At 38.0% G+C, this 26,851-nt stretch overlaps 1 protein-coding gene across 8 annotated transcripts in view; it reads right to left on the reverse strand.

Moving 5' to 3' along the window:
• Positions 1-26,851, reverse strand: part of PTPN13 (protein tyrosine phosphatase non-receptor type 13) — a 199,370-nt gene that overhangs the window by 21,830 nt on the left and 150,689 nt on the right. For 5 of the 8 annotated variants that reach the window (XM_079770823.1, XM_079770824.1, XM_079770822.1 and 2 more), the window contains 13 exons: positions 26,512-26,668; positions 24,962-25,176; positions 24,768-24,866; positions 22,513-22,877; positions 21,384-21,558; positions 19,696-19,854; positions 18,439-18,610; positions 18,128-18,338; positions 14,691-14,761; positions 11,050-11,111; positions 5,869-6,004; positions 5,114-5,251; positions 4,928-5,016 (listed from right to left, as the gene is read on the reverse strand). In XM_079770823.1, coding sequence (XP_079626949.1) covers positions 4,928-5,016; positions 5,114-5,251; positions 5,869-6,004; positions 11,050-11,111; positions 14,691-14,761; positions 18,128-18,338; positions 18,439-18,610; positions 19,696-19,854; positions 21,384-21,558; positions 22,513-22,877; positions 24,768-24,866; positions 24,962-25,176; positions 26,512-26,668 — 2,049 coding nt within the window. The remainder of the gene's footprint in view (positions 1-4,927; positions 5,017-5,113; positions 5,252-5,868; positions 6,005-11,049; positions 11,112-14,690; positions 14,762-18,127; positions 18,339-18,438; positions 18,611-19,695; positions 19,855-21,383; positions 21,559-22,512; positions 22,878-24,767; positions 24,867-24,961; positions 25,177-26,511; positions 26,669-26,851) is intronic. The other 3 variants (XM_079770825.1, XM_079770821.1, XM_079770820.1) reach the window with 1 other exon arrangement.

The following is a 26,851-nucleotide window of genomic DNA, read 5'->3' on the forward strand; positions in this document are numbered from 1 at the left end:
CATAAAAGGGGAGGGGGGGAAATGTATGAACTGGCAAAGGAAGATGAAGATCAGATGCACTCAAAAGGAAAAAAAACTATGGTATATATGGAACTTCATTTTTTTTTTTTTAACCTAATGGTAACCACATCAGAACATATAGCTAAAAACAAACAAACAAGAAACAGAGAAAAGATGTATGGCAAACCACCAAACAATAACAACAGACAGAAACATAAAGGAAAAGAACCAATGGAGGCACAGAGATACCAGAAAACAAAAGATAGCATAGCTATGGAAATCCTCATACATCAATAATTACCCTAAATGTAAATGGTCTGAATTCACCAATAAGGAGGCACAGAGTAGCAAGTGGATCAAAAAAAACAAAACCCAACCATATGCTGCCTACAAGAGATACATCTAAGCTGCAAAGACAAAGGTAGATTCAAAGTAAAAGGGTGGAAAATGATTCTCCAAGCAAATAACACCCACAGAAAAGCAGGTATAGCCATACTTATATCTGACAAAATAGATTTCAAGATAATCCTATCTAATAAGAGTAATATGCAGATTGACCATCACTCCAACACACAATATGGATGCCCCCATGTGGCCAAAGATCCTGCCCCCATGTGGACACAAGATGGCCACCACAAGATGGCCAGCAGGGGAGGGCAGTTGGGAGGGACCCAGGCCTGCAAGGGAGGGAAGTTGGAGGCGATCAACTCTGCAGGGGAGGGCAGTTAGGGGTGACCAGGCCGGCAGAGGAGGGAAGTTGGGGGCAAACAGGCTGGCAGGGGAGCAGTTAGGCATCAATCAGGCTGGCAGCGGAGTGGTTAGGGGGTGATCAGGCTGGCAGGCAGAAGCGGTTAGGGGCAATCAGGAAGGCAGGCAGGCAAGCAGTTGGGAGCCAGCAGTCGTGGATTGTGAGATGGATGTCCGACTGCCTGTTTAGGCCTGATCCCACAGGCCTAAACAGGCAGTTGGACATCCCTCGAGGGGTCCCAGATTGGAGAAGGTACAGGCTGGGCTGAAGGACACCCCCCTCTCCGAAATTCGTGCACGGGCTTCTAGTAATGATAATAAGAGACAAAGATGGATACATTATAATGACAAAGGGAACACTACATCAAGAAAATATAACACTTCTTCTACAAGTTCCAGAAGATTGAAATCATATCAAGCATCTTCTCAGATCACAATGGAATATTTACAATAGCTAAGACCTGAAAACGGCCCATCAGTAGATGAGTGGATAAAAATAGCTGTGGTACATTTACATGGAATACTATGGAGCAGTAAACAAGAAGGGTCTCTTACCCTTTGAACAGCATGAAGGGACTTGGAGAGTATTATGCTAAGCAAAATAAGCCAGTGTGAGAAAGAGAAGTATCACATGATCGCACTTATATGTGGAATCAAATGAACAAAATAAACTGCTGAACAAAATAGATCAGGAGACAAATAACCATGGGACAGACTGTCGAATCTCAGAGAGAAGGTGGAGGTGAGAGGAAGTCTTAATTTATTATTTTTAAGGATGGACTGACCCAAAATATCTTGAAATCTCAAGGCACAAATTTGTGGGAACTCTCTGTACTTTGGTGGTAGGACAATTTATATAATATTTCCAAATAACTAGTAGGAATATTCTACCTCCACAAAAGTTAATTTTAGGTTTGTCCTGGATAGTTTTACATCCCAATTCTTCTATGTGAGTTTTAGAATAATTTTAAACAAGCCACCCCTGACTGTAATGTAAAAAAAAAAAAAAAAAAAAGACAAATATTTCATGGGACCATATTTAATTTATGGGTGAATCTAGGAAGAATTTAACTTTTGGGTTTTTCTATCAAAGAACGAGGACTGTTTTGCTTTAAGACTACTTTTATGCTTTGTGAAGTTTTAAAGTTTTCCTCATACGGATCATATAGATTTTTTGTTGAATTTATACCTAGAATTATTGTTTTGAACTAATGTGAATGAAGTTTTCTTTAATTATATTTCACAATTGGTTAAAACAAAGACTGTGTTATGGACTGAATTGTGTGCCCCCAAAATACACAGGCCACAGACCTAACCCCCAATGTGACTATGTTTGGAGTAGTGCCTTTGTGAAGGTAATTAAAGCTAAGTGAGGTCATAGGGATGGTTCTCTATTCAAAAGGGGCTGGTTTCTTTTAAGAAGAGAAAGAGACGCCCTAGCTGGTTTGGCTCAGTGGATAGAGCATCAGCCTGCAGACTGAAGGATCCCAGGTTCGATTCTGGTCAAGGGCACATGCCCGGGTTGTGGGCTCGATCCCCAATAGGGGGCGTGCAGGAGGCAGCTGATCAATGATTCTCTCTCATCATTGATGTTTCTATCTCTCTATCCCTCTCCCTTCCTCTCTGAAATCAATAAAGAAATATATATTAAAAAAAAAAAAAGAAAAGAAAAGAAAAAAAAGAGAAAGAGACACCAGGAGTGCACAAATGCAGAGGAATGGCCATGTGTGAGGTCACAGTGAGACGGTGGCCGCTACAAACCAAGGAGAGAGGTCTCACAAAAAGCCAATTTGCTGGCACCTTGACCTTGTACTTCTAGCTTCCAGAATTGTGAGAAAATAAATTTCTGTTTTTTAAAGACACCCAGTTTATGGTATTTTGTTATATATATAGCACAAGCAGAATAGGACAGACTTCAAACTCAAATGTCTGCAGAAACTAGACAAATAATAAAAACCTTTGAAATGCTGGGATTGGGAGTGATAGTGGTAAGCAGGGTTGGAAAATAGGAAATGGTGGGGTCTGTGGAGAAATAGTCATAGTATACAAGTAATCTAAATTTTGAAATTTAATTTATCTTGTGAATTCTGAGTTTATAGTATAATATAAAGAAATAGGGTCCTAGCTGGTTTGGCTCAGTGGATAGAACGTTGGCCTGCAGACTGAAGGGTCCCGGGTTAGATTCCAGTCAAGGGTACATGCCCGGGTTGTGGGCTCAATCCCCAGTTGGGGATGTGCAGGAGGCAGCCAATCAATGATTCTCTCTCATTATTGATGTTTCTATTTCTCTCTCTCTCTTCCTTTCTCTCTGAAATCAATAAAAAAATAAAATAAAATAAAAATAGGGCCCTAGCTGGTTTGGCTCGGTGGATAGAGCATCAGCCTGTGGACTGAAGGGCCCCAAGTTTGATTCTGGTCAGAGGCACATTACCCAGGTTGCAGGCTTGATCCCTAGTGGGGGAGTCCAGGAGGCAGACGAATCGATGATTCTCTCTCATCATTGATTTTTTTAATCTCTCTCTTCCTCTCCCTTCCTCTCTGAAATCAATTATATATATATATGAATCTTTGTTGCTGTTGTTTATAATAAATATAGAATTTAACATTCATTAAGGTATATCTATGCAGTAGAATACTGGAAAAACATTAGAAATTATGAGAAAGGTTTTTATGTAATAATGTGGAAAGAAGATAATAATTATCAAGTAAAAACCAAATTTAGAACTATGTGTTATAACTCATATTTAACCAAATCACTTCTCTCTCTCTCTTTTTTTTGATTTGAGGAAACCTGAGAAATGATTCCTTCACTGGGGTAGGATGACGCTTAAGTGTAACAAATGAAATTAACCTCCATTTTCACCCTAAATGTAATGTTTCAGTAAAATAGGCAAATAATCTCAGATGATGTCAACTTCTTTTTTTTTTTTTAAATTCAACAACATTTTATAATATACCAGAGGCCCAATGCATGAAATTTGTGCAAGGGGCTTGGCCTTCCCGCCGCAGCAGCTGCCTCAGCCCTCGCAGCCCCAGATTCGTCTGGAAGGTCGTCCGGAAGGTCATTCGGCTGTCTGGTCTAATTAGCATATTATGCTTTTATTATTATAGATTATCATAGATAGACACTGAGTACTAATTCTTATACAGCTTATTCTTACCAGTTTGGATCCAACTATTTCAATATTTTATGAACCAGTCAGGTGTCTAAGTCTTTTTAAACAAGTCTCAGTTGAAATCTCAAAGTAATCATAGCAAAAGCCACAAAAAATTAGAAGAATTAGATGTTTCTGTGCTAATTAAAAAACCAAGAATCTATGAGGGGAAGAAGGGAGCATTCAAAGATAAAAGCCAAGTTTTTTACCTAGGTGAGGTATTAACTGGAATGAGATCTTGGATTTCTCAACATTTTGTTTTGTTTTGAGAGAGAGAGAGGGAGAAAAGAGAGAGAGAGAGAGAGAGAGAGAGAGAGAGAGAGAGAGAGAGAGAGAGAGATTTGTTGTTCCATTTATTTTGCATTTATTGGTTGATTCTTTTATTTTTATTGATTTCAGAGAGGAAGGGAGAGTGAGAGAGAGAGACAGAAACATCAATGATGAGAGAGAATCATTGATTGGCTGCATCCTGCACACACCTGACTGGGGATCAAGCCCGCAACCCAGGCAGGTACCCTTGAACGGAATCAAACCCGGGACCCTTCAGTCCGCAGGCCAACTCTACCCACTGAGCCAAACTGGCTAGGGCCATTGGTTGATTCTTGTATGTGCCCTGACTGAGCAACCTTGGTGCATTGGAATGATGCCCTTAACCAACTGAGCTACCTACCTGGCCTGGGCCTCAACTTTTATTTGGTGTAAAAATAATGACATAAAAAATTATCATTTGTTTGTGTGTGTTTTTTTGTGGCACCTTTTTTTTTTGAATGGAAAATTTCACCAAAAGAAGTTAAAAGATTTAAAGATAAATTCTTTCTCCAAAATGAGTAAATGACATTAGTTCTCATTCTTACTGAGATTACTAAGCAGCCATCAGGATATTATCTTTATTTCATGTCTAAAAGGGAAATTGGGAGATAGAGAGGAGTAAGGCCTCAGCAGAGAAAGCAAGTTTTAAAGTAAGGAGATATATAATTCTAACAATAGGTAGTATCCTACAGTGTTTATCTAGGTAGTATCCTTACCTCTGTAAAATCTTCAGGTAAAGGTGATCCATCACAGTCTGTATCTTCTGCTCTCTCTTCAGATAACTTTCCATTGGTTTTCAATGGACCTGGGAGAGAAATAAAGAAGCCAAGAGGGGTTACAATGCTCCCAGAGACCTTCTTGCACTCCTTAGTGTACCAACTGATTCCTTCGGGCCCATCTACCTGGAACACAGGCACCTGCTGCCGCATTAGTTTGGTTTAAAAGATTCTGGGCTTCCTCATCCACAACATCCAGCAGAGACTGGATAACTTCAGCTTCTTGAGGGTCGTCATAAATATCATCTTCCTGTACATCAGATTCTTGAAAAACAGCAATTTACATGGGGTTTTACTTTTAAAATATTGATATAAGAAAAAGACAATGTTTCAAATAGATTAAGGCAGGTCTTTCCAATTTTAAGTATCCACTTTGAAAAGTAGCCATGAATAGATAAGCAGTTGATACTAATGGGGAGCTAATCATTTTTAGTTCTAGGACTACTCTGGCTGCTCTGGCAAAAGACCACACAAATGCACCCAACAAAAAATAAAACAATATTAGTGTCTGTGATACACCTTTTTATGAGACATTAATAATTTAATGCTTATTTTGTAAATTAATCCCAAATTATTAATTCATGAAAGAAACTCAACAAATTATGTTACAAAGATTAAGGATATGATAGAGCAGCCCAAACATCCCCCCCCCCTCAAAATTTTCTAAATTATTAAGTAACCTGTAAATTGTTCCTTCAAAGAATGTGAGAATGAATTCTGGACATTGGTACAGAAATGCAGTTAACAACAATTACTATTACATTGTTCTTTTATTTCTTTGAACAACAAATAGTCCTTTTAAAACCAACTATAAAAAAATAAAACAAACTATAGGGACATGTAAGGCAAGTAAGAGAGGATACCTAATCTTTCTTTATTACCTGAATTATTAGAGCATTTAGAGAAACTGGATGACTGATTTGGAAAACTACCTTTGGACAGAATCAAATTTGCTGATCCCTTCATCTGATAAGTAGAGCATTTTCCTTCAGGGTGCAAAACTTCATCACCATTAATCTAAAGCATAAAACCAAAGCAAATCATTAGTTTAGGATTTTATTAACTTCCAGGGTTAGGGAGGAACTGTACATTGCTCCTCAATGTCCTTCTCCCCCTTTCTTAGTACAAAATCTATTTTATATCTCCTCACCTTAGATGTGTTTTTAGGAAGTACCAGTGCTATAAAATGTGCAATAGAAATGGAACTTTCCATCATCAAATGTGTCTGGAAATCCTAGATTAAACATTAAATCAATATGTTTACTCTAAGAATTCTCACAATGCTTACTAATATAAATTCTGGGTTGCCAAAAGAGAAATTTATTATGCAGTACTTCCTAAACTTATTAGACTGCAGAAATCTCTTTTTTGAGGCATATTTTATGGGACTTATCTTTCCCAGAACTTTTTAGAAAAGTTTAATAGGGCTACTAAACTTAGAAGTTAAAGGAAAGGGGGAGAAAATCAACCCTTTAAGTATTTGTGAAACTGTTACATTGACATAAATTTCAGTTTAGTGACCTGATCAATTGTAAAGTATAAAGATTTTCAAATCTAGTCTAGGGAGGAACCAAGATGGCGGCAAGGGAGGAACCAAGATGGCGGCAAAGGTAAACAACTAAACTGCCGCCTTGCACAACAATTACAAAACAACAACTAAATGACAAAACATCTACCACCCAGAACCATGGGAAAGCTGGCTGAGTGGTAGATTTACAACTAAGAAGGAAAAATAAAGGAGCACAAACGCGGAAAAGCTGAGGTACGGAGGCGCGCGAATCGGGCTGGTGGCGGGCGACTGGGTGCGCGGCTTTTTTTCAACCTGAAGGGAGATAAGCTCCTGATCACTCTGAAATCCAGTTTCTGGGGACACGAGGGAGACCAAGACGCCTACGGGGAGAAGCTGGACTCTCGGCTATCGGGTCGGAAAGTGAGAGTGACTTTTTTGCAGAGGTGGGCCCAGCAATCATTGTTTACTGCACTGAAGCGCGGGACGCAGGGACTTGGAAACGCGGAAAGGCAGAGACGGCTGACGGCAGCCATCGCCGTTTGCCACACCCTAGCCTAGTGATGCCCTGAGACCCCGCCCCACCCTGAGACCCTGCCCCACACATTCTACAAATCCGCCCAGGCTCCACACAGCGGCTTTTGCATATAAATGGTCTGTTCTGTGGAAGCTTAAGCAAATAAACTGCAACTCCAGTCAGACTTCTCCAAAACCGCCACAGCCCAAGAAAAGAGGAGAAAACTGTAGTTCTTGCTGTAGCTCCTCCAGGGTGGCCTCAGACAGTAGCTGAACTGCACCCCATTGGAGATCCAGAAACTAGTCCATCTAGTGGTCGGGGTGAGATGACACCAGATTTCAACCACTCTCATAAGGGACACATTCAAGAGGCAGACTCAGTGAGCACCAAAACCCTACTGGAACAAGTCCTGCCCCATAAACGTGTCTCCAGCACAGCAACTCTTCCATTATAGACACAGCGGCTCCTCACAGCCAATTGGCCTGGAGGTCAATTCCTCCCAGTGACACCAACAACAATCAAGACTTAACTACAACAAGGCTATACACACAGTCCACAAAGGGGTGCACCAAGAGTCCACCTCAGGTAACTGGGAGGCTGACCCATTGAATCAATAGGACACCTAGTATACAAAGCTGCCCTACCAACTCAGGGAAGCAGCGAAAATGAGGAGGCAAGGAAACAGATCACAAATGAAAGAAATGGAGGAGAATAAACGAATGGACATAGAGTTCAAAACCACGGTTATAAGGTTTTTCAAGAATTTCATGGAAAAGGCCGATAAATTTAATGAGACCCTTGAGGATATGAAAAAGGGCCAACTAGAAATTAAACATACACTGACTGAAATAAAAAATATTATACAGAGACCCAACAGCAGACTAGAGGAACGCAAGAATCAAGTCAAAGATTTGGAATACAAAGAGGCAAAGGACACTCATCCAGAGAAGCAAGAAGAGAAGAGAATTCAGAAAGTTGAAGATAGTGTAAGAGGCCTCTGGGACAACTTCAAGCGTACCAACATCAGAATTATGGGGGTGCCAGAAGAAGAAGAGAGCAAGATGCTGAAAACCTATTTGAAGAAATAATGACCAAAAACTTCCCCCACCTGGTGAAAGAAATAGACTTACAAGTCCAGGAAGCGCACAGAACCCCAAACAAAAGGAATGCAAAGAGGACCACACCAAGACACATCATAATTAAAATGCCAAGAACAAAAGACAAAGAGAGAATCTTACAAGCAGCAAGAGAAAAACAGTTAGTTACCTACAAGGGAGCACCCATATGATAGTCAGCTGATTTCTCAACAGAAACTATGCAGGCCAGACGGGAGTGGCAAGAAATATTCAAAGTGATGAATAGCAAGAACCTACAACCAAGACTACTCTATCCAGCAAAGTTATCCTTCAGAATGGAAGGGCAGATAAAGAGCTTCACAGATAAGAAAAAGCTAAAGGAGTTCATCACCACCAAACCAGTATTATATGAAATGCTGAAAGGTATTCTTTAAAAAGAGGAAAAAGAAGAAAAAAGTAAAGATAAAAATTATGAACAACAAATACATACCTATCAACAAGTGAATCTAAAAGTGAAATGAATTGAAAATCTGAGGAACAGAATAAACTGGTGAACATAATAGAATCAGGGGCATAGAATTGGAATGGATTGATAATTCTCAGGAGGAAAGGGGTGTCTGTGTGGGGGGTATGGGAAGAGACTGGACAAAAATCATACACCTATGGATAAGGACAGCGGGGGGGAGGTAAGGGCAGAAGGGAGGGTGGGAATCGGGTAGAGGAGAGATATGGGGGGGGGGGAGGAGAAACAATTGTAATAATCTGAACAATAAAGATTTATTAAATTAAAAAAAATCTAGTCTAAATCTCATCTCAATTTAAGAAAAATAACAATGGGCTCATAACTATAAAGTAATTATTTATAAAATATAAATTCCTAATTCAAGGTAACTTGTGAAACATTTCATGGTAGAAAGCCTATTAAAAAAATGACTTGGTGCTTTAGCTAGTTTGGCTCAGCAGATAGAGCATTGGCCACTGGACTGAAGGGTCCTGGGTTTGATTTCTGATCAGGGCACATGCCTGGTTGCAGGCTCGATCCCCAGTAGGGGGCGTGCTGAAGGCAGCAATAATGACTCTCTCTCAGCATTGATGATTTTATCTCTCTCTCCCTCTCCCTTCCTCTCTGAAATCAATAAAATATATTTTTAAAAAAGCAAAAATGATTTGGCAAAAATGCATAATTGAATAATTAGAATAAATTAAATAATGTTATGCAAATAAAGGTGTTTGTTCTGAAGATTTTACTCTTTTTATTAAGAACAAAGTAGAGATGATAGATGCAATATAATTATTTCTTCATAAATAGTAGTAACATGATGTCAAATAGTTTCACTGAATTGTGAAACTCCAATCTTCTTGAGAATTTCATAATACAGACATTTGTATTCAATGACAGAATATTGTTTGAGCAACTTTCTGGAAGATTTTAACTACAACAAAATGTGTTTGCAGCTATGAATAACAAAACTTGTAGTTTCTAGGGTTTTATGTTAATATAAACAGAAATTATACCCTTCTCCCTTTCAACAACATGCCAATATTTAAAAGGAAAATAAGCACTATACATCATGACTAACACTCAGAACATGTAAAAATTCAGTTGCTTCAGCTACATGAAATTGAAGTCGTTGTGGCTAAACAAAGAACTGAATGTTGCTGTACCCAATCCACAAACATACAAATACCAGAAATTTTTATGTGTTCCAATCATTTCTGCCTAATTATTCTTCTGCACAATATCTTTTCAGGCCTTCCTGAACCATGTCGCAAGTTTGAGATAAAATAGTGAGATGAAAGGCACAGAATTTTGGGCTTCTGGCCACTAAATTAATTTTCTCCTCCTCCTCTCAATCTAGTTCATGTCCAGAAATTTTGTGGAGATAAGATTTTCAGATTATGAGGACCGCAATGCCCCAAGCTCTGGATTGTACATGGAAAGACATTCAAACAGTGAGATTCAGAATACATTGTATGGAATGTATGTGGGATTAAACAATCTCATAAAATGAAGATCCAGCTGTGATTATTTTATTATTTTAATCCTTACTTGAGGATATGATTTTTATTGATTTTAGAGAGAGGAAGGGAGAAAGAGAGAGAGAGGGGGGGGGAGAGAGGGAGAGAAACATTGATGTGTGAGAGAAATATTGATTGGTTGCCTCCCATATGCACTCTGAATGGGGATCAAACCTGAAACCTGGGTATTTGCCCTAACCAGGAATTGAACCCATAACCTTTCAATGCATGGGACAACACTCCAACCAACTAAGCACACGGGCCAGGGCCAGCTGTGGTTATTTTAGAATGTACATTACATGCCAAAAGAGAATCATTAAGCAAAATGATAGCCAAACAAATAGGCATATATGTAGCCTCTAAGAGAGAGCCTGAAGTAGAATTTACTTATATAATAAAATAGTTTTGTTAAATCACCACCAGGTTTCTCTGTGCTAATCTTAAATGATTTAGGCTCTTTCATTTTATCATTGGTAAAGCATTTCCTATCTCTTTTAAGAAGCAAGTAGCCACTTGCTTTTGCCATTAATGTTTTTTCCTTAGTAGCAACAGAGAATTGCCACTTGAGAGTCACTGCTGGTCAACATTAACCCAGAGGACCAATTTCACTCTTAATTACATTCTTCTCCTCCAGATACCTAAGACAACCAAAGGAATTGTGCACATTCATAAAACATCTCGGCACGAAAGCTATCTACTTAAGTAACTAACTTGTTTAGAAGCCGAGTGTGTGCCAAATATAGTAGGGTTACTTATGTGGGGGCTTGACTATGTGAGCTCTACTTAGCAAGGCCTATTAGTTCACTGAAATATATTCCTATTATCAATATATGTTTCAGAAAAAGGCAAATATTTAAATGTGAAATCAGTTTGGTTCAAGACACAAACAAGCGGGTTATTTAGAAAAGGAAGTAGGACATGAAGAAGGTGGCCTCTTACTTACCTTGGAGAATGAGTCCTTAGGAGTGAGGGCAGGCTTGCTGCAAGGCTCCACAGTGTGATGACCTCAAAGGGACAACATAAAGAATAAGGGATGAGCCAGTCAGGACCACACTAGGCACACCAAAATGATGAAAGAAAACCCACGTATCTGTACATGATCTTATTTTTATTAGTACATTAAAAGAGGTCATGACATAAAATGATTTAAAACCAACTAGATGGAATGAAATGTTAGAGAAAGATTTACCCCAAGGAAAAAGCCAGTAGCTTAAAAGAAAATCCTATCTAATAAAAGAGTAATATGCAAATTGACTGTCACTCCAACACAAGATGGCTGCCCCCATGTGGACACAAGATGGCCAGCAGAGGAGGGCAGTTGGGAGGGATCAGGCCAACAGGGGAGGGCAGTTGGGAGGGACCCAGGCCTGCAGGGGAGAGCAGTTGGGGGGGGACCAGGCCTGCAGGGGAGGGCAGTTAGGGGTGACCAGGCTTGCATCGGAGGGCAGTTAGGGACAATCAGGCTGGCAGGGGAGCAGTTAGGCATCAATCAGGCTGGCAGGGGAGTGGTTTGGGGGTGAACAGGCTGGCAGGCAGAAGCGGTTAGGGGCAGTCAGGAAGGCAGGCAGGTGAGCAGTTGGGAGCCAGCAGTCCTGGATTGTGAGAGGCATGTCGGACTGCCCGTTTAGGCCAGGATCAGGCCTAAATGGGCAGTCGGACATCCCTCGAGGGATCCCAGATTGGAGAGGGTGCAGGCTGGGCTGAGGGACACCACCACCACCATCACCCCCGCCCCATGCACGAATTTCGTGCACTGGGCCTCTAGTAGTTTGCATAAAAGCTCCATTCAGCCTGGTCAGTGTGGTTCAGTGGTTGAGTGTCAACCCATGAACCAGGTCACGGTTCAATTCCCGGTCAGCACACATGCATGGGTTGTGGGCTCGATCCCCAGTGTGGGGCGTGCAGGAGGCAGCCGATCAATGATTCTCTCTCATCATTGATGTTTCCCTCTTTCTCTCTCTCTCCCTCTCCCTTCCTCTCTGAACTCAATTTAAAATATATATATATATATATATATATACACATATATATACATATATATACATATATATACGTATATACATATAGTCAAGCTGAATGGTTCTAGGGTGAGGTACTGAATATGAATTATCACAAACCAAATGGGAGAGACATCCCAGGCCATGAACTAGATTCACTTTACTATTTAAGAAAAGATAGCAAGTCTTTTAGACTACCAGTTTAACACAGTAAAATAAGTTTTGGATATAACTAGACAGGACTTTTAACATATGGCTAAACTAAAGGTTACTTTGAACTCTTAGCTGTAGTACAAAAATTCAAACACATTTAAATAAGATTATGTTTCTCTTATAGTTAAAGTCATATTTAAAAATAATTTGCTTCACTAAATTGTATTTTAAGATATTTTTAAAGACATGGTAGCGTTTGGAAAAGTTAAAAAGAAAAAAGAAATACAGGTAAATGTATTCAAGGACTTCTATTTGACAATGACCTAAAAATAATTTCACCTGGAGAGATAAGTTTTTAGGAATAAATTTGTATAATTTTGTGGATAATGTTACAAAGAGTCCAAGAATGGCTTTTAATGTTACTTCCAGAAGATACAGTACATTATTAAACTTCTAGGAAAAATAATGAACAAAAACCCCATACTAATAATAAAGCACTGGTTCAAAATAATCAGAATAGTATAAAACACAATAGTTTATTATGTGTAATTGCTCCCTCCTGTTCCCTGAACTGCCCCACCCCCTTTATCTCTAGGCAACCATTGACCTGCTTTCTGTCACTATAGATCAATTTGCATTTTTCTATAATTTTGAATAAATGGAATAATACAGTTTGAACTTTCTCCCCCCCCCCCCGCCCCGCCCGCCCCAAATCTGGCTTCTTTCACTTAGCAGACTTATTTGAGGTTATTTTAATTATGTTCCTGTGTGTATCAACAGACCATTTTTATTGCTAAATAGTTCTGTTGTTAGGATTTGGATATTTGAATGTTTTCTGATTTTGACTACTACAAAGCAAGCTGCTAAAAACATTCCTGTACAAGTTTTTGTGTATGGATAAATACTTTCTATTCTCTTGAGTGAACAAATACGAATGCAATGGCTACATCATATGACAGGTGTATGTTTAAATTTGTAAGAAACTGTCAAACTGTTTTACAAAATGGTTGTACCATTTTACATTCCCCTCAGTGACTACGAGAGTTATTATATGATTTTTCAGAATTCATAAAGGAATTAGTTCTATGGGAGTCAAGTAAGAGAACCCAATAAAGACAGATCACTAGGCAGTTTCTACAAGGGGGACAGGGAGCAGTGACTTTACTCTCTTTAGCTTAAAAAATTACAAACAGGAGTCTTTCCAGTGGTCACTAGAAAAATGCTCTCTGGGTTGTTCTGATAGCCTGACCCTAATGTGAACTGGAACTATTTGCGAGTAGATAGAAGGAAGGCGTTCAAGATAACAGAGGAAGAGAGGAACAGATCTGCCAGCTTTCAGAAGATAAACTACGACTGCAATCTTAGTGAGGGTCCCTTTTAGCTACTTTTGGTACTTAGGTACTACTACCCGATAACCTAAAAGTTTAATTATGTATGAAGTACTGAATTTACATTTCATATACACTAATTCTTTTCTTTTTTAAAAAAATATAATTCTTTATTGTTGAAAGTATTACATATGTCTCCCTTTCCCCCCATTAGCCCCCTCCAGCCTGCCCCCCGCCCCAGGCCCTCACCGCCCCATTGTCTGTGTCCATGAGCCATGCATGTATGCATACAAGGTCCTTGGTTGATTACCTCCCACCCACCCACCCTCCCCCACCTTCCCTCCGTGATTCTGCACTCTGTTTCATGCTTCCATGTCTCTGGGTCCACTCTGTTTATCAATTTATTTTGTTACTTAGATGCCACATATGAGTGAGATTATGTGATACTTCATATACACTAATTTTCAACAACATTTCCCTGTGCCTAACATTCTTATTATTATATTAATACTAGCATTAATAGCTACATTTGCTGACCCCAATTATGTAAGTGAGAGCATGGAGTCAGACATCCTAGGTTTAAATTCTAGCTCTACTGGATATTAACTCTATGAGTTTGGGCAAGTTATCACACTTCTCTGTGCCTCAGTTTCCCCTTCTATAAAAGGAGGATAATAATAACACGAGTGTGACAGGGCTGTTGTTGCAGAGACTAAAGAACTTAGAAAAATACTTAGTGCAGAATAAGCATCAAATCAACGTTAACTGCTGCCACAATTACAAATTCTACAATTTATATTATGATGCTAAAATGTAAGATAGATATTTTGCTTACTCATTGCCTTATTCACAATGCCAGAACAGTGTCCAGCACAGATAAGAAATTAAGTAACTGTCTGAATAAACTATTATGTGACAATAAATGTGATATTTCACATATATTATTGTATTAATGCCTCATTATAACCTTGCAAGGTAGCTAGAGCTCCTGCAAAACACTTTGCAAAGGCATTAAGAATATTTTAGTGATAGTGTTCATACCTGCTTCTGGAAAAAACAGTTACATCTCCATCACTATTTGTGTCATAAAGTGAATGTATCCTTACCATTGGCTTTGGCTGACTTTGGAGTTGAAACAGCAGACTTCTTGGAACTTGGGATCACTGGCTGACCATTTCTGTGTTATAAAAAAATGAAAAGGCAATTGCAAATTACTCAAGATGTTTGTTTAAGTATCCTTTGAACCATCTCTTAATGAGACTATGGAGTTTTATTTTGGATGGGCTTCAGGGGACCTAGGCAACCCCTAAAACTAAAGACAAAATTTTATCAGTCTTCATCTATGTATTTTCTGAAGGGAAATATTCTTGACCAAAAAGAGTAAGAATCACTTCTTTATATAATCTCTCTTTGGGTTTCATTTCAACATCTCACATTATTTCCCCTCTCATTTCAAACACTGGTAAAATTTCATGATCTAATAACTTGGTTCTCTGTCACACAAGTAATACTTCAAAGATAACTTAGAAATCATAGATCACTGTTTTATGACCCTAAAGCCCTTGATATGTGTTTTACTTTGAAGTTATTTAAAGTGAAACTCTAGACAAAATAATATAATTCAAAGGATTATGAGAAGAATAATACCATCCAACCTGAAAAACAGTAAAAAAGCCCTAGCCAATTTGGCTCAGTGGATAGACCATTGGCCTGCAGACTGAAGGGTTCCGGGTTTGATTCCAGTTAAGGGCACACGCCCAGGTTGCGGGCTCGATCCCCAGTAGGGGGTGTGCAGGAGGTGGCCAATCAGTGAATCTCTCTCATCATTGATGTTTCTGTCTCTCTCTCCCTCTTCCTTCCTCTTTGAAATCAATAAAAATATATATTAAAAAAAAAGAAAAACAGTAAAAAAGACAGCATCTTGGAAACAGGATTAGCATGCAATCTTACTACTGTTAATACTTGAGAAAAAAGGGAGGCTGCCTAAGGTATATAATGTTGAAAGAGGCAATTCTCCATGGGCCCTACGCATTCCTGCATATTATTCCTGGGTGACCCAGAAATGCAAGGCCAAGATCACTTTTTATCTGGGACAATTCTCAAGGCTATGTTTGCGGTGAGCAAGCTTGAGGGATGACATAACTTCTTTTCCCACACAAAAAGCAGGCTTTCTAGCAGCCACCATAAAGGGGCAGGTTCCTGGGCTCTTCTTAAAGTGTTCCTCTCCTGGAATAAAATCCACTGCAAGTGCAGGAATCCACTAGGCCCACATATGTCATCTCTGTGGGCCTCAGAGGACATGTGGAATTGACACCAATACCATTTTCAATAAGTATTTTGTCTCTATTGCACGAGTTTCATATCTCCTACCAGCATGCAAGAAACAACAACTGGCTAACTTATTAGTTTGCAAGTAGGGTAAAATCATAGACCCTTTACCATTCTTGACACAGATATAATTAGCATAAACACACACCCCTCCATTATTGCTCTCCTGTGGATAAGGACAGCAGATATATCAACAGTGGAGAGAGATCTGGAAGAACAAAGAGGAAAGCAATTGGGACTGCCACTATTATATCTTTAGTGACTCCAGAAAAGATAAAAGTAGAAAGAAAAAAGAAAGCAATTTCAGAGCTAGAGCAAAGGGTGCTCTACTGATTCTGAGGCAATCCTATATAATAAAGATGCAATATGCAAATGGTCGTTACACCATGAAGCGTAACGAACGACCGCTTAACGACCAGATCCCAGATTAGCAGGAGGGTGGGGCAGCGAGCTACAAGTGGGCAGTGGAGAGCTACAGGAGGGGGCAGGGCAGCAAGCTATGGGGGGGGGGGGGGAAGAGGGGGGAGGGGGGTGGAGGGAGCTACAGGAGGGTGGGGCAGCGAGGTACTGGTGCACGGATTTGTGCGCAGGGCTACTAGTAAATAAATAAATAAATAAAAGTCAGCTAAATCTATGGTTTACAGAGATGTTAATTTTCACAAAAATATTTTCCAGGTTGTTTGAACCCTTTCCTTCCCCACTAATTAACATTCAGCTACAACTATGAAAATAACTCTATGCCCAATCTAATTTTTAAAATATATGAGAGAAAACAGTCAAGAATTACATTCAAGGAAAAAAGTACACATTCTGACTTAAAGGTTTAGAAGGAACAAATAAGTTTACTATCAAATGATTTAATTAATAGTACCTATATTTTGAGAGACACACTCTGTAAATCTCATCACATATCAAGATAAAAATGTGAAGTTTCCCTTTATATAATAGAAGCCTGTAGTCTAGAAGGCCTGGATTATGTACATTGTGGGTGGCAGAATAATGCCCCCTCACCCCCACCCTATGTGTACATTGTAACCCTCAGAGCCTGTGAGTATGGAACCTTAGGCAAAAGGGATTTTGTAGATGTGAGTAAGGTAAGGTTCTAGAGATGAGGAGATGGTTATGGATTATCTGCCAGGGCTTGATGTATTCACAGGGGTCCTTATAGATGAAAGAGTGAGGCAGAAAATCAGAGAAGAGCTGTGATGACAGAGCAGATTGCTGGCTTTGAATATAGAAGCAGGCCATGAGCCAAGGAATACCGGCAATCTCTAGAAGGTGGAAACGGCAAGGAAATGGATTATCTCCTGGAGAAGGAATGCAGCTCTGCCTTGATTTTAGCCCACTGAGACCCATTTTGTATTTCTGATCTCCAAAACTGTTAAGACAATAAACTTGTTGTTTCAAGCCACCATATTTGTAGTAACTTGAAATAATACTTTTTTCCCCTATTTATTTTATTTTTAAGTGAAAGAAAAGTTACTATTAGCATTTCTTATTACGTGGAATTGTTGTGAGGTAGAGTGGGTGTGGTGATTCCACACCTCACTGGTTGTAGACATGAGGTGTAGGCAGGACTGTCCTGACACTGGGAGTGGGCCAAGACTGGCCTAGGCCAATCAATATGTTCCTATCCCTTTGCTTCAATTCAGGGACTGGCCTTAATTTAGGTCTAAGACAATCAGCACACATTCCTTGCTTTACCACGCTGATTGGTGAGACTTTTGAAGACTGCTCTGGATGGTGTAGTACGCAGGTGCGAGGCGTGAGCCTGACACAGACATGTGACTTTAGTGTAGGAAACATGCACAGAGTAGAGAATAAAAACAGCAAAGAAATGAAGCCAGAGGCCTAATCAAATTTTACCTGACTACTGCATAACCTTTTTAACCATAAATGGCAGTAAATCCCCTTCCTTGTTTAAACCAAGTTGAGTGGTATTTTCTGTTATTTGCAACTGAAAACATCCTAACTGATAAATGTAGTAACCACCCTATTAATAACTGCAAACGTATATTCAAACACGAATCTGCTTAAAGTGCTCTGAGAATCTCTTGTCGATCAGGAAGTCTGTTTAACTTAATTAAGTTCTGCCAGTATAGTCTGTGAATTACTAATTCAGGAATATATCTTTAAGAAAACATAAATAAAACCAAGAGCTAGAAATGTGTCCGCATACACAGACAAAACCCACAAATAACTGCAGAGTAAGTACCTTGTTGCTTTTAACACCAGGGAAGGAAGTGACGTGTCTAATGTTCTCTCAGCTGCTTCCAAGGTCATGCCTTGTGTGCTGACTCCATTCACATAGTGGATGATGTCTAATAGCTGGAGATTACCCTCAATCGCTGCAACTGACCTCGGGTTGATATCACTAATATATACAACTTGATGAAGGCTGTCATGACCTCCAGATACGGAAAAACCTTCAGGGAATAAAAAATACTTGTTTCCTTAGCCTTAAGAGTATTTATTTTTAATCCAGCCAAGAAAAATCACACTGCATAAAGCTTGAATTTGCATTACCCAATTCTTCTTTGTTACACGTTAATGTAATGTCAGGTAGCAAATGAGGTGGCACTGGCATCCTGGGTAATTCTAGAACTCTCCCAAGAACTAATCTGACTGTCTTTGGTGCAGCCCGTAGCAGATTCACTGCATCTGTGTGAGTCATGTTTGTAACATCTGTATCATTAACCTACACAAATGAGAAAGGGGGAAAAGTAAGATTAAATTTTTGGAACAGAGAAGTTGCCAAGAAAATATATTAACCCACCCTAACTCAGCGCTTTTCAAGCAGTGTACTGTGACACACTGGTGTGCCACAAGAATTTTTAAAACATGCAATACCTGACTATTCAGGGGCACTGACCTCTTTTCCCTTAGATTAAAAAATAAATAAAAAAAATCAGCCAACACAACAGTAGCTGTCCAGTGTAAATAAAATCAAAATTTTTTGATACCTATTTTTGTCTGATTTTCAAAAAATATAGTTTTTGGTGTGCCACAAATTTTAGCAATTAGTTTATGTGTACCAGATGAAGTAGGTTGAAGATTGCTGCCTAACTTTTTTATATATAATATATATTATCCAGTAAGAGATGCACAATAAAGACTGGTCCCTAGCCCTGACCGGTGTGGCTCAGTTGGTTGGACATTTCCTGTGTACCAGGAGGCTGCAGGTTTGACTCCTGGTCAAGGACACATGTTAGGGTTTTGGGCTTGATCCCGGGTAGGGGGCATGCCAGAGGCAGCTGACCAATGTTGTATTCTCACATCAATGTTTCTCTCTCTCTCCCTCTCCATTTTTCTCTCTCTCTCTCTAAAAAAAAAAAAATAAAAATCAATAAACTATTAAAAAAAAAAAAGAATGGTCTCTAATTTATTGGTAATACCCTGTACTGTGGAAATACAATAAACACAATGATCAAATAATTATAAGTAAAATATAATGTAAAATACTTAACAAATGCATCAATTTTTTGGTGGTATAGGAAACTTATCTTTATAGTAATTTAAGAACTTTCTATCCTTGAGACCCAAGATAGCTTGTTTAATGCTTTAACTGAGATTAGAGGGACTTCCAAATTAAAAAGAGAACTTTAAGCATTTTTTCAAACTGTTAACTGTATAAAGGCCTTTACTTTTAAGAGGTAGAGAAGGAAAACATAAACCAAACAGAGAAATAGAATGTTATATTAACTCAACCTCTTGTTCTTTCTCTCCAGCCCTTGCTTGCTCTTTGGCTACATTTTCAAAAATTCATTCCATGCAGTATCTTACCTTTATGAGCCGGTCCCCAGGTTTTAGCCTTCCATCACTTTTGGCTGGATCCTGAATGACATCATGAACATAACAACCAATACTCTGATTGCCTTTGGTTACTGTAAAACCCAGGCTTCCTTTTTCCGATTTAATTAGGGTAATGACAAGTTCTACTTCCTAAGGGAAGAAAACAGTGATTCGTTTAGGAAGTCTATTCTGCGTTATACACAAACAGAAAGATGACTATTATTTCTATTGAATAACAGAGTGAGGAAACCAATCCCTAAAAGGTTACTTATCTTGTCCAAATGAAGAAGCCAGGCCTATCCAACTCTAGATAGAATACCATCCAACGTGGAAGTTGAGTTTAAATACAACATTATGTGTTTGTCTAGAGGCTGAGACAGAATTTACTCATGCTTCAATTCTTATATTTTCAGGGCAAACAAGGACACATTAGTGGCTATATCTTGATTATCAAAGAATACTTTTTGAAGGGAAGGTTCAGAAAATTCTTTATGTATTTCTAGGTAACCAAAATAGATGTCAAGGGCCACAAAAAAGGTTTGTTTTTTTATTTATTATTTTTTTTGGTTAACCCTCACCCGAGGATATTTTTCCCATTGCTTTTTCAGAGAGAGTGGAAAGGAGAGAGGGAGGAGGAAAGAGACAGAGAGAGACATTGATGTGAGAGAGACGTATCGATTGGTTGCTTCTGGCACACACCCCAACTGGGGCTGGGGATTGAATCTGCAACCCAGTTATATGCCCTTGACCAGGAATCAATCCCGTGACCCTTTGGTGAGCAGGCTGATGCTCTAACCATTTAGCAACACCAGCCAGGGCTTAGGGATTTTTATTTTTTTGTTAATATGAAATCTTTGGGTGATTACATATCACAACTTCATATATTTAGTTGCATAATTTTTTTTAAAGATTTCAGCTGACACATAAAGGTTGCTTACAGCTTATAAAGGTGATGACAGACTTCTTAGGAAATAATTCAAAGACTGTAGTTTCACTCTATTGCTGATACTACACACGTACACACACACACACACACACACACACGCGCACACACAAATTTATAGGCAAACAAAATATTTGGAAAGATTAACACCCAAATGTGTATGGTTTTTAGGTGGCAGGATAATAGTTTTAATTGTTTTTTTCTTTGTTTTCTAATTTTCCTACAACAAATACTTATCACATGAATAATAAAAAGTTTTGAAAAAGACTAACTTTAGACCAATGTAAATGATATTATTATTGAAAATTTGGCTTCCAAACTGAATTTGTAGGCTTAGAAGTTCTAGGGCTATTAGTACAATGTAAAGGGATCCATTTGCACACACAAAAACAAGTATGGCGGAGAAAAAAATTATTCAGTCTTGATTAAAAAATAATTCATTAGAATTTAGCAAATAGCAGATACTGAATTAAATGCTCTATGTATACTAATCCATTTAATCCTCACCACATGAGGTTACTAGCCCCATTTTATAGCCAAAACTACTAAGACTCAGAAAAATTAACTAATTTTTCCACAGGCATCTGCCAAATGGCAGTAAGTCAGCGGCAGAAACAGGATTTGCACCTAAATTTTTTGCTTTCCCCCTAATTCTCAGAAGAGAGACATACCAACTATGCTATCCATTTACTGGACATGAATATGAAGGTACCTTAATACAGCAGAAACAACTCACCAGCTCTGAGTCTTCAAGGTGGTTTTCCAAATCAGTCTTCAAAGATGTCAAGCTATCTTGTCTGGTTGGTTCAGAAGTGTGACATATATGATATTTATCTGTTAAATTAGTGGAAATAGATTCTGTTTGGGGTGGTCCAGGAGTCACATCCAGTGGTAGAGGGGAAGGAGGATTACTACAGAGACAAAGAAGCAAGACTCTTTTCAAATACATTTCAATGTCAATATAGTAAGTTTGTGCTGCAAACAGAAAATTTTAATAAATATTCATATCTGCTTTTGATTGAGACCCTAGCTACTTTTTATCTGACTCTGGACTATGAATTTATTTCATATCTGTTATATGCTAACATCACCAATGTTCTATTTTGAAGCTCTTTATAAAATGCACAAATCAGCAGGACAGATTAAATAAATATACTTTTGATTTCTGGTTGTTAATTTAAGGCTGAAGCTAATGTGTTTCAATTTAATAAGAAAGAGAAGATGAAAATAAATGTTTTATTTCTGTGGTTATTTTAGATGATACAATAGAAAAAAAAAATACTTGAATGAATATGATTGAACCTGGATATTTATACAAAGACATAACCAAACAGTACAATGTATGACTAACAATTGGAGGCATGCATGTCTCTTTATATGCCTCTGTTGTCAATGATTTCTCCTTTTCCCATTTTCTGTACTTTTGTATATCCTACCTTATGCAAACTCTCTAACCCTTCCTCCATACCACTCCCTTTATATTTTTACTCACTACTCTCCCATCACTGTCTAAATAGGTTTCTTCTCTTTCTGTCAAATAATCTGAATGATGGTGAAATACAAACAACTTTCCCAATTTTTAGTAAATATGCTTGAGAAAAAAGAAAAGAAAAAACAAACAAAACAAACAAAAAAGAAGTAAATATGCTTGAGAGAGCAGTAAGGCTCAGGCTGAATGGCTAGGAAGCTTACAGCTAACTAAAACTGTCAGCCAAAATAGTTAGATAGCCAATAGGGTCATCATCTACTTAACCATTGTGAAATTCACTTACAGGCACATTTCATTCTTAGAGAAATGTAGATTGTTGCTCCTGTTACTAACAGTTAGTTGTGCTGAGTGCTATGCATTACAAAATTGGCAATACCTGTGCTCGAGTCCTGGTTTGTTGGATATTTTCTGAGGATAATAAAACATGGTACAAATGGTATCTTCTTGACTCTTGGTCGCCTCGTGTTGATTTTGTGCCTGTGGTAGCATGTTGCTTAGAGTCTGATGAAAAGCTGAACTCCAGCTCATATTTGGAATTTTTGCTGGAGCTTTCACTAAGTCTTCTTCTCCACTCCCACTGCTGTCACTGTAACTGTCTTTCCTGGATGAGGACGTGCACTGTTTCGTGCTTTTGTCAGACATTTCATTTTCATCTGAGCTGGTCCCTTGCCCCACACATGCTGGCTGAGAGGGGTCTTTACTGTTGTTTGGAAGTACTTGTGCTGGAGAATGCAGCGGGGTCTGTAATGAACACATTTAAAGAGACCTGAATGTGACAGCTTATAGTAATTTTAGAACATTTGATAGAAAATGAACACATTCAACAACAGCACTTTCTATTAAAATATTCTATTACTTTTTATAATTAAAGTAATTATACTCAGTAGAGAAAAAAATCATATATAAAAGTAACTGTTAATATTGTATGACTTATACTTTAAATCAGAATTAGAGTTATCTATATATATAAAAGGCTAAGCAACCGTCACATCCGAAACAACTGAACAGACGACTGAAAAGGCTGTGTGGGGCGACCAGGCTGGCAGGGGGGTTAGTGAGGAGTGACCAAACGACTGAGCAGCAAGCTGTGTGGAGCGACCAGGCCGGCAGTGGGGGCAATTGGGGATGACCAGGCCAGTAGGGGGGACAGTTAGGAGCGATCAGGCGGGCAGGCAGGTGAGCAGTTAGGAGCCAGTGGTCCCGGATTGTGACCTCCCCCGCCTCCCCCTGTGCTTGAATTTTGTGCACCGGGCCTCTAGTAGTATATATTCTGCTTTGTATCCTACTTTAAAAATTTAGGTTTTTATGAGTATTTTCTGAGGTCCTTAAATATACTTTGAAAACAACCATATAAAATTATGTAATAATACTACAGATGGATATACCTTTAATTTATTTCAGAATTCTCCTTTTATTGGATATAGGGCTAGTTTCTAGTTTTACACTATTAATAGAAATCTAGGGGAAGTTCTTTGTATATAGATTTTCACCCAAGTTTCTAATTACTTCCCTATAATTTTGTATATAATTAAAATAGAATTTTTTATAATCAGCACATAGGATGTTTTTAAAGGCCTTGTTAAATATTTCCAGATTGCTTTCCAGAAAGATTGTATCAATTTATATACTCATCAAGAGAGTTCCACCAGTTCCTAACTGCTGACCCAAATCAATGTAGTTTCTCTCTCTCTCTCTTTTTAATGTAGTCTCTTAAAATGCTATTTATAACCTGCCCTATAGAAATGTTACTTTCCTATTAATAGCCTTCTCACACTTTTCTTTCTGATGTAAAGGTTACAAGTTTCTCCTGCCTTTCGTACGCTGGGGTCACGTTCACTGTTTATGGAACACTACTTTTTTAAATCCTCATTCAAGGATGTTTATTAATTTTACAGAGAGAGGAAGGGAGAAAGAGAGAGAGAAACATCCATGTGAGAAATATAGATCGCTTGCTTCCCATATGCACCCTGACCAGGGATTAAAACTGCAACCTAGGTATGTGTCCTGACTGGAATAGAATCCCTAATCTTTTTGGTATACAGACAACAATTAACTGAGCCACCCAGCCAGGGCAGAACACTATTTTAAGTACATAGGACAGAGGTTGTCTTTCTTCAAAGGCTGTCTTATCTATCAATATGCAATTTATAAGTAACTCCAAAATAGATTTTGGATCCTTTAGATATTCCTTGACATAAAAAAGGAAAATGAACAAACATATTTTAAAATATGTTTTAAAAAATCAAAATATCTTAAATAATTCTCAGTTTTATCTAATCTAACTTAGAATGAAAAATATGTTTCCCCATTTGGTCCAATGAAGAAATAAACAAAAGGTTTTTATAACCATTATTTTATGTCTTTTTCTATTTATGCTTAGAAAACAAATTCCTAAAATCCTTGAAGCTAGAATTTTAGAACTGGAAGGGAAAGAAGAGGAAGTGAATTGAATCACTTTATATTGCAAATACAGGATGCACTCAGAGGTTAAGTGACACACACAAGATAATACTCTTAGCTGAAGTACCTGGGATAAAACCCCGGAGATCACGCTATATGAAATCACTACAGCTGAATTAATCACTCAGTTGATATGCTACAAAAACATAAATTACTTTTTGCAGGCCTTACCAAAAGAGCAGGGTCAATGTCTGGTAGCACACCAGGTGGAGGTCTGCAGAGAAGCAAGGATACTTCTGGAGATGTTCCTCTGAGCGCAGATATAACTTCCTGGGGGTACCATAAATGACAAGTGAAGCTTAGTTAAACCACCATTACCAAATCATTCTGAAAGGCCAATCTATCTCCACATGCTTTGGGCTCACCTGCTGAGACAGTCCTTTCAAAGAGGCTCCGTTCACTTTCAAGATAACATCTCCCACATCAATTTTTCCACTTTCTGCTGCTGGCTGTCCAGGGAAGAGCTTTTTAACCCTTACTATGCTGGTATTCATTTGCTCAGGTATAAGATTATCTTCTCGAGAAAAACTGAATCCTAGGCCTGAGCTATTTTTAAACAATTTTACCTCAAATGTATTCTCTGCAGAAAAAAAAAGTAAATATTCTTAACATATTATGTATACATATGAACATACAAACATAAATACTTTTAGACACATTTTTAAAAGCCCATTTCCCCACCATATTTACAGCTTTATATATACTCACTGCACTATTATTCTATAAGCAAATCCTATTTCACACTAGAAATCAGAAAACTAAATGTAATGAACTAAGCTGCATGAAACTAACTGCTTGAACAGAAAAGAGGATTTTGAAATAAGGGTTCTGAAAATGAAATTATGCTTAATCCCTCGTGTTTTAAAAGACTGTAGAATAACAGAAAAAGAAGAAAAAAAATCCAAGAGAGAAGAATAACAAAAACCCAGGTATACAATGGGAGAGAAAGTTAAGAGCAAAACAAATGTTAGAGAAGGCATGGGGAAGATGACATTCTAATGTTTTGGTACAGTATAACATAACCCAGTAAATTACAATGACATTATGAAAAAATTCTCATCATCAACAAAAATTTTTTTTTAAAATAAGCAGAAAAGAATAAATAATCACATTTAAAAAATGATGGAAGAAATAAAGAATATAGGGCAGTGAGATTAAGTGGGTATACTAATTTTACTTTCATAATCAGGAAAAATATAGGCTGGGTTGTATTTTCTCCTTACTTTTGGAGCTAATTTAGAGTTGCTAACATTTGTGCAATCAAATAAGAATTTAAAATAAAAGACAAATAAGAACTTTATTCCACCACCATCCTTCATAAAGTAAAGGATATTTATGCCCCTTAAAAGGAAGATAAATGGAATCGGAGAATAAAGGGGACTTCTGTATCATAAACACATTTAGCAAAAAGTTCAACACTACATCATTTTTAATTTTCTTATTTTGCTACTAATTAGTGGTATGTCTAAGGGCTGTTAAAGTTTGTAAGAAAGATCAGTATCTGGGATCTATTAGGTAAATTTCTACTCAGGGTTAGCTTGACAAATCCATAAAATTAAATGGAAATATAGAAAATGTAAGAGCTAAGGTTTCATATGGGTTTGAAGCCATTTTCAGCAATTATTTCTATATTTTTATATTTTTTCCCTTACAGATATGATTTTGAACTTTACAACTATTTAAGGCACTATTATATGTCCATAATCTGTTTCAAGCATAACTTCATCATCCAAAGTCTTTCAGACTCTAAAAGCGGCAAATATGTCATTTAAAAAAAAAATTCAGTGTAGTGCTGCATCAGACTATTCACATTTGAATAATAATTAAAGAGACTCAGGCATGAATTATGATCCAACATGCAAAACTCAAATTTTGAATAAGTGAAAGCTGAGATGACAGTGTCCTAAGGCCTGACCTTCAGTGACAAAGCTGTAGTCTTTGGTAGGAGTAATTTTCTTCACCATTTTTTCTGGCACTTGACCATCCAGATCTTGAAGGGTACACTGTGGGGTTTCAGGGGCATGTTCTTTGGATGCTGGAGACTGTCCCTTTTCTAACAACAGATGAACCAACTGAAAAAATAAAAAAGCACTCCATTAACGAAAAATAATTATAAAAAAGTAGATCAATTTTCAGGATTTTTGTATAATTGATGGTATATATTTCAAGTAAATAACTGGTCTACTAAAGTATAGGGAGAGAAAAAAAAAGAAACAAAAGCAAGGGATTTGAAAATTTCAAAATTAAGTTTATAT

The sequence above is a fragment of the Cnephaeus nilssonii genome, assembly GCF_951640355.1.
Source record: "Cnephaeus nilssonii genome assembly, chromosome: 1".
Classification (NCBI taxonomy): Eukaryota; Metazoa; Chordata; class Mammalia; order Chiroptera; family Vespertilionidae; genus Cnephaeus; species Cnephaeus nilssonii.